General features: G+C 43.4%; 1 protein-coding gene across 1 annotated transcript in view; it reads left to right on the top strand.

Annotated features, from left to right (window-relative positions):
* Window positions 1-15,129, top strand: part of LOC146354569 (uncharacterized) — a 65,648-nt gene extending 50,519 nt beyond the window's left edge. The window contains exons 12-16 of the mRNA XM_084829812.1: window positions 1,331-1,381; window positions 7,183-7,217; window positions 8,521-8,596; window positions 11,407-11,446; window positions 13,785-15,129. Coding sequence (XP_084685938.1) covers window positions 1,331-1,381; window positions 7,183-7,217; window positions 8,521-8,596; window positions 11,407-11,446; window positions 13,785-13,857 — 275 coding nt within the window. The 3' untranslated portion in view covers window positions 13,858-15,129. The remainder of the gene's footprint in view (window positions 1-1,330; window positions 1,382-7,182; window positions 7,218-8,520; window positions 8,597-11,406; window positions 11,447-13,784) is intronic.
* Window positions 15,130-16,248: the final 1,119 nt, after the last annotated feature.

Below are 16,248 nucleotides of genomic sequence, written 5' to 3'. Positions count from 1 at the left end.
AATTTTCTCTTTGAATATTTGGTATTGGGCACTGTATAAGCCAGCCTTCACCAAGTCTGGTTATGTCTTGGGCTACAATTCCCATCATTCTCCAGCTCGGGAACAATGGGAGTTGTAATCCAACACATCTGGAGGACACCGGCTTGGGGAAGGCTGGTATAAGCTCCTCTGGTTGTATGTTACCAACTAATAAACACTTATGAGCACACAAGTAAGATCAGTCATCATGAGGAATGACTAAAAGATCATCAATACTCCATTTTCATCTCTCAGTCTCAATAAATGAAGCCCCCTGCCATATCATATTGGTACAATACCAAAATGGGGAGCAGCACTTTCCATGAACACTTTTGCCCTCCTGAAACAGCTTCCCTTTTTTGGGATTTCTTGCAGCTGTTGTGAAAGAGTGCAAAACTGTCACAAGGGGAAGGAAAGAGGGAATGCATCCCCACTGCTGTGGCAAGCAGACCATTGGTCCAGTCCAGTCATGCACTGTGGCAAAACAGGGAGCATTAGCTTAGTTGCCTGAGCTAAGGAGATGTGTTCCCTCTTCTGCCTCCCCATGAAATTTTTAAATATCCAAATCAGATTGGCTGTGTGATGCCATGGAATCATAATCCCTGATTGGCTGGAATCATGCAGTGAAATGCCCATTTAATTAAAAAATAGTACCCAAGCAATAGCAGATGAGGAACAATGGCTACAAACAGACATGAAGAATGTACAGAAGTATGGCAGGCAGGGGATTTAATATTTTCAACTCCTTTGAACCAGCAACATTTGTGCTGACAATTCAACCGTATGCAAATGTGGCGCAGCACTAATTTATATTAGTGTAGATAAGATTTACACCTGGCAATAACACAGTACAAAGAAGTAATAAGTTGGAGTGAGTGTGCTGTATATTAATTCAGCACCATATTATTTGATTTAATTTCCTAGCCTAGATAAACATTTTATTTATTTATTACATTTTAAAATATCCCATAACCAAAGTTTTCTGGGCTGCAAGTCATGACCTTGTGTTTATGAGCCAGTTTCTAAGGGCACAATCCTATGCATATTTAGAAGAAAGTCCTACCACTCCCAGCATTCCCAAGCCCCAAGAATGCTGGGAGTCTGGGGAGGTTTTTTTTTCTGTCTAAACAAGCATAGGATTGCACCCTAAACATTTTCCTTCTGACTTATCTATTATAATATAAAATGTATTGTTTTGTCTGAATTGTCAATTTTGTTGCTTGCTTTTTTCCAGTTCTATAGATATGGTTCTGATATATACTTTTTTGTTATATAACATTTGTTACATGTTATATTTTTGTTGTTGTTACAGCAACAACCTCACCCCGATATATGACTACTGTGTCTTCTGGGATTATCACAAGTATGACAGCTCCTCTAACAACCACAGTTACTCCCCAATAACTCCTCTTTTCTTAACTGATTCTGCTTCTACATCAACTGCTAATGTTCAAACAATGACCCTACCTTCTATGTCTATATTCATTGTTTTTCCAATAACTGCACCTCTATCAGCCAATATCATTTACCAACTAGTCTCAGGAAAAGTGGATTGAAAATGGCTACATTGGATCAAGTAAGATATGAATCACTTACAATTGGCTTTTAGGTAGTAATTTCAAGACTCTGAATGTAATGGCCTTATCCTCCCCCATGCCCCTCTTTACATAGCAATGCATATTACTTCACTGACTTCAAAATGTGGTAAACCAGCTCCTGCTCATTCTGCCTAGTGGGTCCTGGATGTCCTGCCCTGAATGCACCACTGCCGTCATTTGGATTGCTTCCATTCAGGGCAGGGATCTACACCATTTTTCAAGCAGGAGCCACTTTAGCTCCAGGCACCACCATGGAGGCCACTTGGGGGCCTTTCCCAGGCTGTGTGTGTGCAGGGACTCCTCTCCTCCGCTGGACAAGCGGCAATGCTGTGCACCGGACTCAGACAGAGGCCTTTGGGGGCTTCTCCTCTCCATCTTCCTCCATGCTGTCCAAGCCGAGTTGTAAGCAAAACATCTGCAGGGCCAAAAGTTGCCCACCCCTGCTGTGAAACATGAATTTGGGATAGCAGTATATTTTTTAGCATACACATTTGCTAAAAATGTAATGTACACAGCACTAAGAAAGCAGGCTCTTTCCAACATACCACAACAAATGAATATCTAAAGGTCATACTTTTTATTTTTATTTTTACCACAACAAATACAGACAGTTGAACTAGAAATGACTGTGGCAAACCTGTGTGGCATAATTTGGATTCTCTATAAAGCAGAAGCCCTATTCAGGCATTCTACATCTGAGTATACTAAACGTGGGAGGAGGGGGCATGTGCTAGCCCTGCCCCCCCTCCATTGTTGCTTTTGTTGCCCTCTACTCATGGAGGGCAACTTTCTGAAGAGGAGAGCCTCCTGTAGCCATGGGGGCTCTCCTCGTGATCTGGAACGGTGGTTTAAAATGCAACATGTGTGGGTGGAAGAGGGGAGGCCAACCTTTTCCCTGCCCAGATATTCCCCCTTGAACTTGGTTCTCCTCTGCTGCTGTATTTCTTAGGGTGGCTGCACATGAACAAAGAAGACATATGCAAATGTATGTGAATAGATGCAAATTTAGAAATAGCTATTACAATTTAAATAGAAATACAGTACATTGCACCATAGCATGGAAGACTGTGACCAGGTGACCTGTGGGCCTGCCTGTTCAGTCCGCAGCCCAGACGCTAGCTGTCGATGGGCAACCGTTCTTGTGGTTCTTTACCATGAAACCACAATGGAACAAGACAGCTTGTCAAGAGGATGCCTTCAAATAGTGAACGGTCCTCTGACAACCTTCAAATGCACAACTGTCTTCTGTAAAGGAAGACATATTGTGACAGGATTTTTACCAAATCAGAAATTGCCATTGATCAGGCTGAAGTTCCCAGGACCTTATAAGGGTGGAGTTGAAAAGAGCACACCAAAGCTACAAATGTAAAGCTTCATTACCAAGACAGCAGATGATGTGGGAATGCCACCCACAACCAGGAAGGGAAATATAATAATTTCATTTAACTATCCATTCATACTTACACACATGTACAACCCAAGCTGGCCAGGCCAGGGTGTAGCATAGGGATGTAGGACAGCAGTTGTAACTAGCGCGCGTCATTGTCCTTAGGGTCTGCCTTATCTCAAACCTGCTTCTGGGTGCTTATACTTTCCAGGAGAAGGGAGGCTTCACTTAGGGGCCTCTTCCATTGCTTTCTTTCTAAATGAACAAATTGTACTCATCTAGAACGGGTTCCTGAGAGTTGTTGTCCTTTTACAATGTTGCAGCCTTCTGATGCCTCATCTGATCTCCCAAGACCAACCTGGGCTGCATCTTAGGCCCCTTATTGAAGTTGCAACTTTACTGCCCTGAGTCACGGCCCCTTCCTCATCTTCTGTTCATTTGGCAATGTCCTAAATCTTGTTGCTTTGATGGCTTGATAGATGTCTTCACACTCGTCCCCCTCCCAATACTTATGGTCTTCCCTGTAAGGAGAGAAACCACACACACAAACACTCTCATGTCCCTAAACATTACAGAAGGATGTTAGACCAAATAATTCAAGCAGGATACAGTTTATCATTTTAAAAGCAAAAAGATAGTGTCCTCTGGAAGAGTTCATTCAGCAGTCTCGGGGTGAGCATTAGATTGCAAGTTAATGGTTACAAGTGAGAGATTCTGGTAGTCATATAGATAGCAAAATGAATGGTTTACAAGTGGCCATGTGGCCTTCTAATATAACTAATTTTATTTATCACAAGAATAGGTGAAATATCACCATCAGTGGAAATAAATACAGGCCTTTGAAATAAGCATACAATCTACAAGAACAGAAATCTGTCCGTTACAATATGGCCATCCTAGTTTTTCTCCTAGTGGAGCTGTATGACTGGAAGTAACTCCCTCTCAAAAACTAGGGGCATCTCTACACCAGCCTAAAATTCTGCATTTAAAATGGGGCTTTCTGCTTCCGTTTTAAATGCAGGATCACAATGACTCCCTTTTTCACATGCTTCCTTTTCCTCCACCCCCACCCCCTTCCCCCTTCTTCTCCCTGTATCTTAGGGCTGATCTACACTGCACCTGCCATCACAATGAATTCAGTGTCCTGTCGGGTTAAATGCTCTCACATTAAAACGTGATTATCCACACTCATCCATTTTCCCCGTTGCAGTCCTTCGTCGAATGCACGGGCTCGGTTCACACTTGAGCGCTGTGCTGTTTTCCTGCTCTTAAAGATGGAGGCTCTCATTGGAGGATCAGAAACTCTTCCTGTTTCTGCTGATTCCATGCCCACCATGCTCACAGCCCTTGACGGCCCCATGTCGTCTTCTGGCTACTGATCGCATAGCTTCCTCAGCACTCAATGTTTCCTCAGCAACAAGCAAAGGGCTGGATGTGCTTGCGCTTGTCTGATCTCAGAAGCTAAGCAGAGTTGGCCCCGGTCAGCAGTTGGGTGGGCGACCGCCTGGGAATCAGGCTTCCTGCAATGAGCAGGGGGCTGTTTTATCCCTTCAAATGAGACTAAGTTTTACCCCCTTCTATCCCCTGCTTTGGATTTTTTTAAAAAATTAAGGCGTTATCTTCAAAGAATCATGGCTTCTCCGTGATTTTTTTTTTCTAATTCAGGCATGTTCTTCAAAGATTCAAAAATTTGAAGATTTGAAGCTTCAAATCTTTGACTCTTCGAATCTTTGAAGCTTCAAATCTTCGAATCTTTGATCAGACAAGTGCATGCACATCCAGCCCTTTGCTTGTTGCTGAGGAAACACTGAGTGCTGAGAAAGCTATGTGATCAGTAGCTGGAAGACAATATCGGGCCATCAAGAGCTGTGATTGGACAGGAGAGAAATACAAACACCGTTGTATATGGACAGGCCGGGGAGGAGAACAAAGAGCATTTAGTGCAGGAGACGCCTTGAGTGATCACGGCATCATGAGCTCACAAACTTCCATGAAGGAGCAATCTCAACTGCAGGATAAAAGCTTGGTGTGAAAGAGCCCTAGGTGGGAGAAGCAGTTTCATGAAGAAAAGCACAGGCAGTGGAAAAATGATTCTTCTCTTGCCAGCAGTGCTGCATTTTAAATATCCCTCTAGCCCCACTCTCCACTTTATAGGGATTCAAAATGAATTGTAGATTGTGCAACCAGCCCTCACAGCTAGTTGCACCCTTCAGCATGTTCAGCTTTACCCTGGACTGAGGTATTTTTATGTTTTACCGTAACGAGCTAACATAGCTTGATGGCAAAAACAGGAAACAACTTCATTTTGTGCAGCTTCAGAGTATTTCTTCCAGGCTTAGTTCAATTTTACCAAACCCAAATGAAGAACTAGTTAGCAAAGCATGTTTACAAAGGGTCAGTTACCCTGAAACACAGATGCTTAAATCACCTTCCCCATCTCAGATTGGTGGCATTAAAACTGAAGAAATCAGGCGCTATTTCCTTTCCTTCTGCTTACTTGTTTTGATGACAACTCTTTTCTCAGAAAATATGCAAAGATCTAATGCCTGTAGAGATAATGTGCACGCATCATCCGCCTGTGTAAATTCCTTATGCCAAATGTGATATTGCAACCCTATTAGTCCAATATACAGACATTTTGGAGCAATGCAATCTTTCAAATGGTTATTTCTTTTGACTGGGCAAAAGCAGCAGCATCCAGTATGTGTTGAGCACTGCGCTTATATTTTATTATTTTACTTTTTAAATTTCAATACCAGTCCACAGCAAGGATCTTAAAACAAAATTAAACAAAAGAATGACAGAATGACTCTATTACTCTGATGGACTGGTAGATATAACTGGATTCTGAAGGCCAAACCTGATGTCTGTGTGTGTTTATTAAACACATGCTCTTCAGTTTGTCTATAAAGCCAGGGGTGGGTGGTTTTTAACTTACACAAAACGGAGAGTGCAAGGGAGAGGAGCAAAACATGACCCTCTTCCTCCTCATACTTCCTGGCACTCAGAGGCTTTGAGTTGTTTTCTCCAGCCCACATCCCAGACCAGGTGCTGGGAGAAAATGTCTTAAAGCAGTGAAGCACAAGGGAGATAAGGTGGAGGAGCTCAACATGGACTTGTAAAATTCTAGTCAGTAAATCCCAGGCCACGGACCTGGGAAATGTCTTAAAGCAGTGAAGCACAGCAGGCCACACACCTGCGGGGGGGGGGGAGTTTAAGAGGGTGAGTCATGACCCAGAATCCCTTAGCCAGGGGCTTTAATCTGTGCTTCCTTGCCCTTGGTGTAGCAGCCATAAAAATAAAAGCCTCTGTTGGTGCTAATGGTAGCTTTTTTTCCTCCTCCTCCTCCTCTTACTGCTGTGCAGGCATGAGGGGGGGATTTCTGGAGGGAAGCAGCTGTGGAGGGAAGGATTAAACCTCCCACCTCATGTAGGGTAGACTCAATCCATATTGGGGGCCCACATGTTTACTTTTGATCAAACAGTTACAAGAGAGGGAGCTACACACTAACTTATTAATGTAATGTGTAGTTCCATCTTCAGGCCAGATCTACGCCTTGTGTCATATCATTATGATCCCATCACGATAACGCTATATCCCTCTTGCACATTTATACCTCATAGGACACACAATGACACTTGTTATGGTAGATTGGATAATGTAGAATAAAAAGCAGGAAATATCACTTCAAAAGCGGTATATCGAATGTGTGATGTGCCCCAACAGTTATCAGTGTACTTCAATACCGCTATAAAGCAGTAGTGTAGATCTAGCAGTCTCTCTTTCATCTCTAATCCCTTCAAACAACTCTTCGTCAAGTTCTGTCCCAGTCTCCTGAGAGGAAAATCCTTAAATTCCCTCCTGCAGCTCCTAAGGGCCAAAAAGGCCTGTGCTCCACGAATTCCATAGGAGGCTATTCTGCACAAGGTAACATATGTATGAATGGTTTCATTTGACCCATTATCCTCTGTAGTTGCAGAATATCCATGCTGCCACTCTCATATGTGACTTATAGCTGTTATGACATCATCAAGATGGCCACCACTACAAAAACCCAACCAACCTCATTTTCTCCTCTTCTATCCAACTAATTTTATTGTATCATATCTCATAGGAAAGGTATTATATAAGCAATAAAACATGTTCATGATTTGTGATCATTTCTTTTTAATTTCTTAGGCAAAACCACAAACATTTTGGATTTTTTTAAAAAGGTATTGTGAAACCGGTTGTGACACGATAACCTCTCTCCAAGGCCAGATCTACACCTCATGTCATGTTGATACAATCCCATCGTGGTGATGCTATATCCCTCTTGCACATTTAATACTTCACAGCACACACTATGACATCTGTTGCGTTATTTTGGATAATGTGGAATAAAAAGTGGGAAATAACGCCAGAAAAGCAGTATACAGAATGTGTAATGTGCCCCAACAGGTATCAGCGCACTTCAATACTGATAAAAGCACTAGTGTAGGTCTAGCCCAAGTAACATATGGGGCTTTTGTTGTAGGTTGGTTCCTTCAAAGTATATGCTATCATTATTCATGCTTTTCAAATACATACACACAAGGAAAAGCAGGAGATCTGGAGCGGGACAATTAGCCTAGGGGAAAGATTGAGTATTCCCACCTCCCATCCCACTCTGAAAAGTTGAGGCTTCAGTACACACATCTGTACTGCATTCCCTGGCTGTGGTGGAAGCAACGGATTTGGGGGGATCAAGCAAAATGATTCACCTTCTTTTGGGTCAGGAAGAAGGGGGCACGCAAGGGCTTACCATGATGGGAGCAGCAGTGGCAGGTTTCTCCCCACCCCTTTCTTTTCTTTGCGATTTAAAATTGCCACTTGTGGCATTGTGTATGTGCACACACCCCCCCCCCCGTGGTTCTGCAGAAGGCTGGCACATTTTACATGTGACCTTTTACAACAACAAACAACAAAAAGGCAGCAATGTTTAAAGGTAAAGAAAAAGGGGTGGGGTGGGGGAGAAGACTGTTCACCTCCATCCACAAAAAGAGATGAATAATTTTGACCCGCCCCCTGGGAAATGTGCTCCGATTCAGGCGAAACAGAGCTCCACTCAAGGCTTGTCCAAGCCCAGGTGTTAGTATTCCAGTATTGATCTCTCTAGAGCTGAGCTCTCCTGTCAAGGACCGGGAGGCGGGGGGTCTGATGTAGGTGATGTTGGAGTGGGCTGGATTTCAGCTTCAAGGTCAAGAGAAATGCCCTGATTCATCCCCCCCGCCACCATTCCTTTAGCCCAGGGTGGGGAAACCTTCCAGTTGTTTTTAGACTGCAATTCCCATCAGCCTCAGTCAGTGTCGGCACTGGTCAGGGATTGCAGTCCAAAAACATCTGGAGAGCCACAGGTTCTTCACCCCTGCTTTAGATCCACCAACTGGAGCTTCAGTCCCTGTATACTGAGTCCAGATGTGCTCATCTGTTGTCAAGCTTAAACTGAGTCATAATAACAGGTTTAAATACCTTTTCTGTTTGTTCCCCCCCTGTCAGAATTATCTAGTGCTGATTCCTTGTGCTACTGTGCTGTCTGTTCCTCTCTTGGTGCTAGTAGGATTGCTAGTAAAACGTAAGTACAGAATTTGTGCTCTGTGCTCTTTGTGATTTGTGCTCTGTTTTAAATAATGCTTTTTATTGAAGAACCTTCTGTAACTTTCCCCTAATAACTAGGCCTAGAACGTTAGCAAAACTACCCCCTCCTAATCCAGCAATTATGCAGTCACATCATAATCTTCTTTTCTCCAGTTCTCCAACCACTGCCCCCCCTTTTTTTTTTGCTGGGTGTGTGTGGAAGATTGTGCAGGCTCTCTAGTGCTGGAGAAGAGAGCGATTCATGAAGCAAGGCAGAGGAGCGAGCCTTCAACTCAGAGATGGATGTGAAAAATAGAGGAAAGAAACAGAATTAACACTGGGAGCTGGTTCATGTGCTGGTTTGCACATGCATGTTCATAACTCACTGATTATCGCATCAAGTGACATCCCCTTGTGTGAAACAGCCATCACAGGATAATCCCACAAATAGAACTGCCAGGAAACCCAAGGAGACCTTTTGGGATTTATAGGATTTAGGATGTACTCCCTTTGTAGACCGTATGAAGAATAGATACAGTTTAGATATTGAGAGTTATTGTTCATTTAATATAGCATAATTTGAGATAACTGATGTTTGATTTTCTTTCTTACTTTCTGTTGCGTAAAACCACTTGTCAAGAATACAGGCCAGCTCTTTCCACCATGAAGCTGGGCCTTGCTCTCACGCATGATATCACCACCTGTAAATGTGTTATTGGTGTAGTTCCTTGGTCCTGGTGCTAAAGGCCAGGCTCGGCCTTTGTTAATCAGGAAAGTGATAACAGCTAGACTTGGTGGGAAGTTCCTGCCTACTTCTGGGGTGAGGGTGGAGAGCCCAGGGACTGAGTTCATAGAATCATAGAATAGTAGGGTTGGAAGGGGCCTACAAGGCCATTTGAAGCTACTCATAGTCTTTGTCAGCTTCCAGACAGAGGGCTCCTTGTACTACCAGAAGGCATTGTGCAGCTATTCTGTCTTTTTTCTTAATGGATTTTTTTCTGGTAATAAAAAAGACAGAAGAAGCAGTGGGAAAGCACGGGAGGGCTACAACTAGAAGACAATGACATCTGGACAGTCCACCCCGTGCCAATAAAATTCCATGAATGGAAACACCCTTTGAACGATCTGCAAGCTGTCAGAAAGTGATGAGTCTCCATAGAAAGAAAGACAGAGACAGAAGCCCCATCTACACCGGGCTTTTACTCTAGGGCAGGTGCAAGTTGAGGTCCCTCATGATAGATGACGCAGTCACCACTTTGCAGCCATCCGTGGTTTTCGCCTGGGAAATGCGGAGTTCCATGGAGTCGTTTTACTGTGATTTTTTGGGTTTGCTGTGGGTTTCCCCATGGTTGCGGGCTGTCTGTTCCTTCCCAGAACTGACTTTGCATTTTGCAGTGGGTGTGGTGTAGGCGTGTATAATGCCTGCGTCACTCTGTGAAGCCCTTTTACTCTCCCCATCGCTTCGCAGCTGCACAGTTACAGAGGCGTTTTCATCTATTTAATCACACTTTCGCACAGTTTTGCAGCTTCGTATCTTCGCGGTGGTTGTGGACTCAGTACTCAAGGGCCGGGGTGGGGGTCTTGGGGAAGGACCAACATCACTCCAGCCACCATTTTGGAGTGATGGCTAGGTACATAGCGCTTACGCTTGTGAGTGCGAACAATCATGAGAGTCTGGGGCTGGGGAACTGATGAACTGTGGTGCGGAAATGAAGGCGCAGAAAACACTAACTTTTTACCTAAAAAGGGACGGAAAGACACAGCAGAGCCCCTCAAATACAAAACAGCCACTGAAGTCTCATACCCCCACACTGACAGAGCTGCACATTTCAGTATAATGGCCAAAAAAAGAGGGCATGGCGAGTCTGTACGGGAAGTGTGCAGTACATCGTGAGTGTATTGCAGGGCATGCTGACTTGAAGCCACATTGCTGTGCAGTTGTGATGGGCTGGGGGTGGGGTCAAAGCTAGAGATGTCGGAGAAATCAGCCACGGACTCCAGTGAGGCCGGATTCTTTGGAATCCGCCCCCCCCCCGGAGTCTGTGGCGGAACAGCCTCCCCCCCGCCACCCCCCGAAATCCCCCCTGGGATGGACCTACCTGGTGGCGGATGCAGCGGTGGATGCGGCAGCGGTGGCTCTGGCTCATCTTCTGGCCGCTGCCGGGCTGTTGCGGCCGCAAATGGCGGCCGTTGTAGCAGCTGCCATTTGTGTCCCTGCCTTTTGCCGTGATAGGCTACGTAAATACTTACGTAGCCTATCATGGCCTAATGCAAGGATGCAAATGGAGGCCGCTACGACGGCCACAGCAGCCCGGCAGTGGCCGGAAGTCCGGCTGTGGCTGGCTCTAGCCAGTGGCTCCGTGGCTTTGCCGCAGAGTGGAGCCAGCTGGGGAGAATTCCAGGGGGAGGGACGGATCGCCTCCCCCCCACCGCAGATCACCGGAACGGAACAAGGTAAGGGATTCGTACATCCCTAGTCAAAGCAGTGCCATATAGATGCGGCCAGAGACAGACAGATTGGAATTCAGAAGGGTAGAGCAGCCACTAAAAATGCTTTTTTTGTGTACAATATTGGAAAGGCCTGGTGCACAGGAATGGCAACAGGACATAGAGAAGGTAGAATTTCTGCCTAAATATTGGTTGTGCGCACCAATATTCTTGTTATGGTATTTCAATTGGTTATACTGGAAGTTTTCTACTCCTCAGAGTTGCAGATTGTGGTCTAGCAAGTTCTGTTTGTTCACTAAACTGTATCTTATTGTCCAATATGTTTTTATTAAAAATAACCCAGCTTTGTTTCTTCTCTAGGTAAAGCAATGAGAAAGTATCAACTGGACAAAATGAAAAGGTTAGAGTTTAGTTTGCAAACCAACTCTTTTTTATGTCAAATTGCAAAAGAGACAAATTATATTTTATATAATGTGCTAACATTGTTGGTTGTATTTACTTTCATGTTCCTTTTGCACCCATTTCCCTTTCCTAGAAAGGAAAAAAGCTGATGGCCAACATAGTGAATGGAAAGTGTAGTCCAATAAGTTGGGTCAGTTTATTAGGTAGAAACATTATTTTCTGTTGTTTATAAAATGACCACATGTTCATTGTTATGTTTCCTAAATAAATATAATATTTCCTTCAAATACCTGCTGTTTTCTTTTCTGGCTGGATTCAAGAGTAATCACCCCACTTTACCTGAACAGCCAAACATATTTAAGGAAAGCCCTGCTGTTCTACAATGCAGTCATTATACTGTTCAGTATAATTCAGCAGAGGATTACTTGGACTAGGGATGTAGGGATTTTGTTAAATCCATTCCATCTGTGTTTTGCGGATGCCTGTGTTTTGTCAGGCATCTTTCATTCTGCAGTCTGCACATTGTCGAAATTGGATTTTGTGCATGAGAATTTTGTTCCTGTTTGCAAATGCGCATTAGCACTATTGGAGGTCCTGTAACCAGGATAAAGACACCCTTGTCCCATTATGCATGAACTTAAATACTCTTTCAAATTCAGTGACCTCCTTATTACTTATTGTAAAATCTTTACCTCTATTGGTCTATGTCACAGCTAGGGATGTGTGAACCCACCTCTGTCCGGGTTCTCTGGGTGCTCGCCCAGCCCCTGCCCCTGCTTGCCAGTCCCTGGACTGCACTCAAGTCTCTCCCATGCTCGGCGAGAGCCTGCATGCACCCCAGCGGCCTCGTCAAGTTCCGCAGTTGCCATTTTTTGAAAAATAAGATGGCGATTGCAGAAATGCACATATTTGCGTATGCGCGAAATGCATATTATTGCATATGCAAATATGCACATTCCCCAAATGCACATTTTTGCTCATGTGCAAATATGCACTTTTTTGCGATTGCCATTTTATTTTTCAAAAAATGGTGACCACAGAGCTTGACGAGGCCACCGGGGTGAATGCAGGCCGGTCACTGAGTGAGGGCAGGGGGTAAGCAGAGGCAGGGGCTTGGCGACTGGGACTCGGGGGTGCGGGCAGGGGGGTTCCACTGGATTCTAGGACAGAATCGGCTGCCCACGCCATCCCTAGACACATTATAGGTCATCCTATTCCCAGAAAATCCATCATTTTGTCCCCAACATCACCTCTGTCCTTGATGTAAGGTGTTGACTCCAAAACAGTCTAAGTTCTCCTTTTATGTGGTCAACAGCTCCTTTCGTCTTCCCCTTATTTCCAGACAGGGGAATCCCAAACCACAACATGTTCTTATCCACGACCACTTATTTTTACCCAGTTTCCTTATAAGGAAGACACAGTTGATAAGTTGGAAGGTTATCAAAACATCTCTTATCAGCAAGCTTCTAATACAGTAGATTTTGTTCCCCTACTTGTCCTGTTACACATTAGCGTTAACCCCCCTATAAAAACCATCTCTTACCCCTTAAGCTTTAAACTCCCCGCAGCCCATATTATACCAAAATGTAATTGCAAGGTCCAAGAAAATACTTACAGAACAAATGTGCATTAGCATTAATGTGCATCTGTGCAAGTGTGCATTTGTACAAACCTCCCCCAAAAGTAAAAAAAAAAAAAAGGTCTGTAAGTCTGCAGAATCTGTGCAACTCAGAAAAAGCTGGTCCACTGTGGAATCAGCAGGTTGGATGCATAGAAATCTTAACTAATTTGAATCCACTGTGGATTTCTCCAATGACCCTAACTTGGATAAGTTTATGGTGAGTCTGGATCCAGTGGACAGGCTGGGCCATTAGATACCTAGTAGCCTAGTTTACCCAGTGACCTCTAGGGCCCAGGGCCTTGTGCAGGACCCCAGCGATGTCACAACCTATTTATAGAGTAGGCTTGGCACCAGTATTAGTGCCATGTCCTGTCTACACACTTGGCACCAATATTGTCCTAAAGTACGCTGAACTGAATTGGTATATTTTTTGTATCTTTTGAGACAGCAGATTAAGAAGGAACTTGGGTGAGAGCCTTCTGCTTCATTTCCTTCTAGTTATGTGACCCCACTGTTTTAACCTGGATATTATCTGATCTGGTTGTTTTATTATAACTATGGTTAATTTTAATTATTTATCTTTTTGTATTGGAAGCTGTTTGGGAAACTCCTGTAGAAAAGCAGGGCATGAAATGCCTAAGGAAGTAAAATAAAATAACTGTGTTGTGTACCTATTTACTACCAGCTCTAAAAAGACCTGTGCTTGTCCTTGCAGCTTATACAAACAGGAAGAACCTGAACAAACACCTACTGAAACAGAAGGAGAGAATGGAATCTTTCCTCTATAAGAGCCACATCATTGCATTCAGGTCTAACTAGGAATACAAGATCTGTGAAATGAAGCATATCTGCAAAAGGAAGCATTTCTAAGTAACATTCGTTAATATTCTGGAAATGATGCTGGGCTCCCATTTCCTCCACTTGTCAATGAACCGTTTTAAGGTGCAATCCTATGCATGTGTAGACAAAAAAAAAGTCCTTCAACTCCTAAGACTTTTTTCCTGTCTGAACATGCATAGGATTGTGTCACCATTGTTCTTCTGGGATCTTTTCTTTCTGCTTCCAGAAATTGCCCTTAATTGTTCAGAGGAAATAATGTATAATTTTTACATTCTGCACTGAGCTGTTGGCATAAAGTAGTGGCTGTGATATTAGCTGCAGTAGTAGCAATGACACAAATCAAAACCCAGCTAGATGCACATTTTGGTATATTTGCCAATCGTTCTCTTCCTCAAATTCCTAACTCTGGCTTAGCCCATGCCAATCCTGGTTCAGGTAATAACTTTTAGTGATAAGCATCAAATGCTGACACATTGCTCTAATGTTTAAATAATTCAAATCCGTAAGTACAATGATTTTTAGAACAGTCTTAGATGAAGGCTTGTGCCTTGTGGAGGCGATATTCCAGAAATACAAATGAGAAACATTACAAGCATCTGGGCATTTCTTCATCTCTGCCTTGCTTTTCATATCGCCACTTCCAATTGTTCCATTTGTTTCAGTTTGCTCAGGTTTGAATCTTTATGACTCGTGAACAATAATTGCACTTCAAAGATTTTTAAAAATATTTTCTCCCATATTACATCTCTTCACCCTCTCCCACTTTTCTTTGATTGTTTTGTCTCCCTTGCCTTGCCTAGAAAATTACATTGTGATCTCAGGTGATCTGATCATAAGATAATATAACCTAATCAGATTGTATTTCAGTAGGTCCAATAGTCATTGCCTTTGGTTTATTCAACCATCCCCCCCCCCCACATATCCATGGAGGACTTTGCTTATAAAACTAACTGGTAATCCAAGAAGGCTTTGCATCTGATTTGGGCTGTCCAAATCAGCTATGTTTAATGAGACTGAATTTTCCTGGGGATACCCACTAACTCTCATTTGTAACAGCTCAAGCTTGCTTACTAATAGCTTTCCAGTCACGTGGTATACTATTGCTGAACATTATTTTGCTTTTTTGTATTGAGCTAACATTACTGTTCCAATATACCTTCTGTAAGATCAACAGCAATGCTAGTTATTAATAACTTTAATAAAATAAACATCACACCATGTTTTCATACAATGAATGGAAAGTCAAGGCAAGCGTAATGGGATTTTTCCAAAATTGTGTCTGTGAAACTTAGCTGAGATCCACAATGGTTCTAAAGGTATCACCTAGAGGGGGGCTTTGTGAATTCCATTTCATTTATTAATATAAAAGGGATTAAAAGTCATCTAGATTCTTAATTTATCCTAGGCTAGCCAGAAGAATTAGGGTGGTTTGCATGGTTATCTTTCATTGGAGCCCATGTCTTTGCTGTTGTTTGCCAGTCTGCCTCCATGCCTTCTGATATAGCCTCCAAGCTGGCAGCCAGGCATTTTGCTGAATCTTGAAGATAGGGAGATAGTCAGGGTCTAGTTGAAACATGACTGTTACTCTCTTTCTCCCAGACAAGGCAAGTTGATGAGACCGAGAGCCTTTCTACACGAGACTTGTATTGTGTGCATGTGATTGCTCATTCATGGTAGTTTGTGGGTCCTTTACATGATGTCATCCTCCTCCAGGGCCTCTCCTGTCCTTTGCAACCTTATCACAGTTTTTTCCTAATGAGGAAAATCTGGTATTATTTAGAAATAGTGGAATGAGATTCTCATGTAATTGCATAGTTCTGCTATACCACAGCACCATCTAGTGGTTGTATAATGAAATATACAGAAAGGAAGAGAAGGAAACGCCCTGGGGAAAAAAGCATGAGTAAAGAAGCCGAGCTTAATCCTGCAAAGAATCCATAAACAGAAGCCTCGGTAAAGGTGTGGGATAAAAGCCTCAGGTAAAAATGCCCAAAGAGAACAGAGCCCTCTTCAGGCATCTGAAGAACATGTAAGGCCTCAAAGTGGAGACAGAGATTGGGCTGGCCCTGCCCCTAACATCCCTGTGTGTGCTGGGCCCCACCCTTTCATTCCCCGAACTCCATGCATTCAAGAAAGAGCTCTAAGCAGAGGTTCTACTCATGTTCAGTTGAATGCAAGTAGACCATCCCATGCAATTGGGGACCTTGATAAAACAGGATTCCCAGTTGTACAGAGCAGTTTACTTACATTTAACTGAACATGAATAGGACCCCACTTCAGACCTTGCCATTCCATATGGGAATGAGGGGGTGGGGCCTGGGTGTGCACAGGGACATTGG

The sequence above is a fragment of the Heloderma suspectum genome, chromosome 2, assembly GCF_057233095.1.
Source record: "Heloderma suspectum isolate Gila_16-S chromosome 2, 16-S_ref, whole genome shotgun sequence".
Lineage (NCBI taxonomy): Eukaryota > Metazoa > Chordata > Lepidosauria > Squamata > Helodermatidae > Heloderma > Heloderma suspectum.
This window is presented reverse-complemented; position numbering and strand designations above follow the sequence as displayed.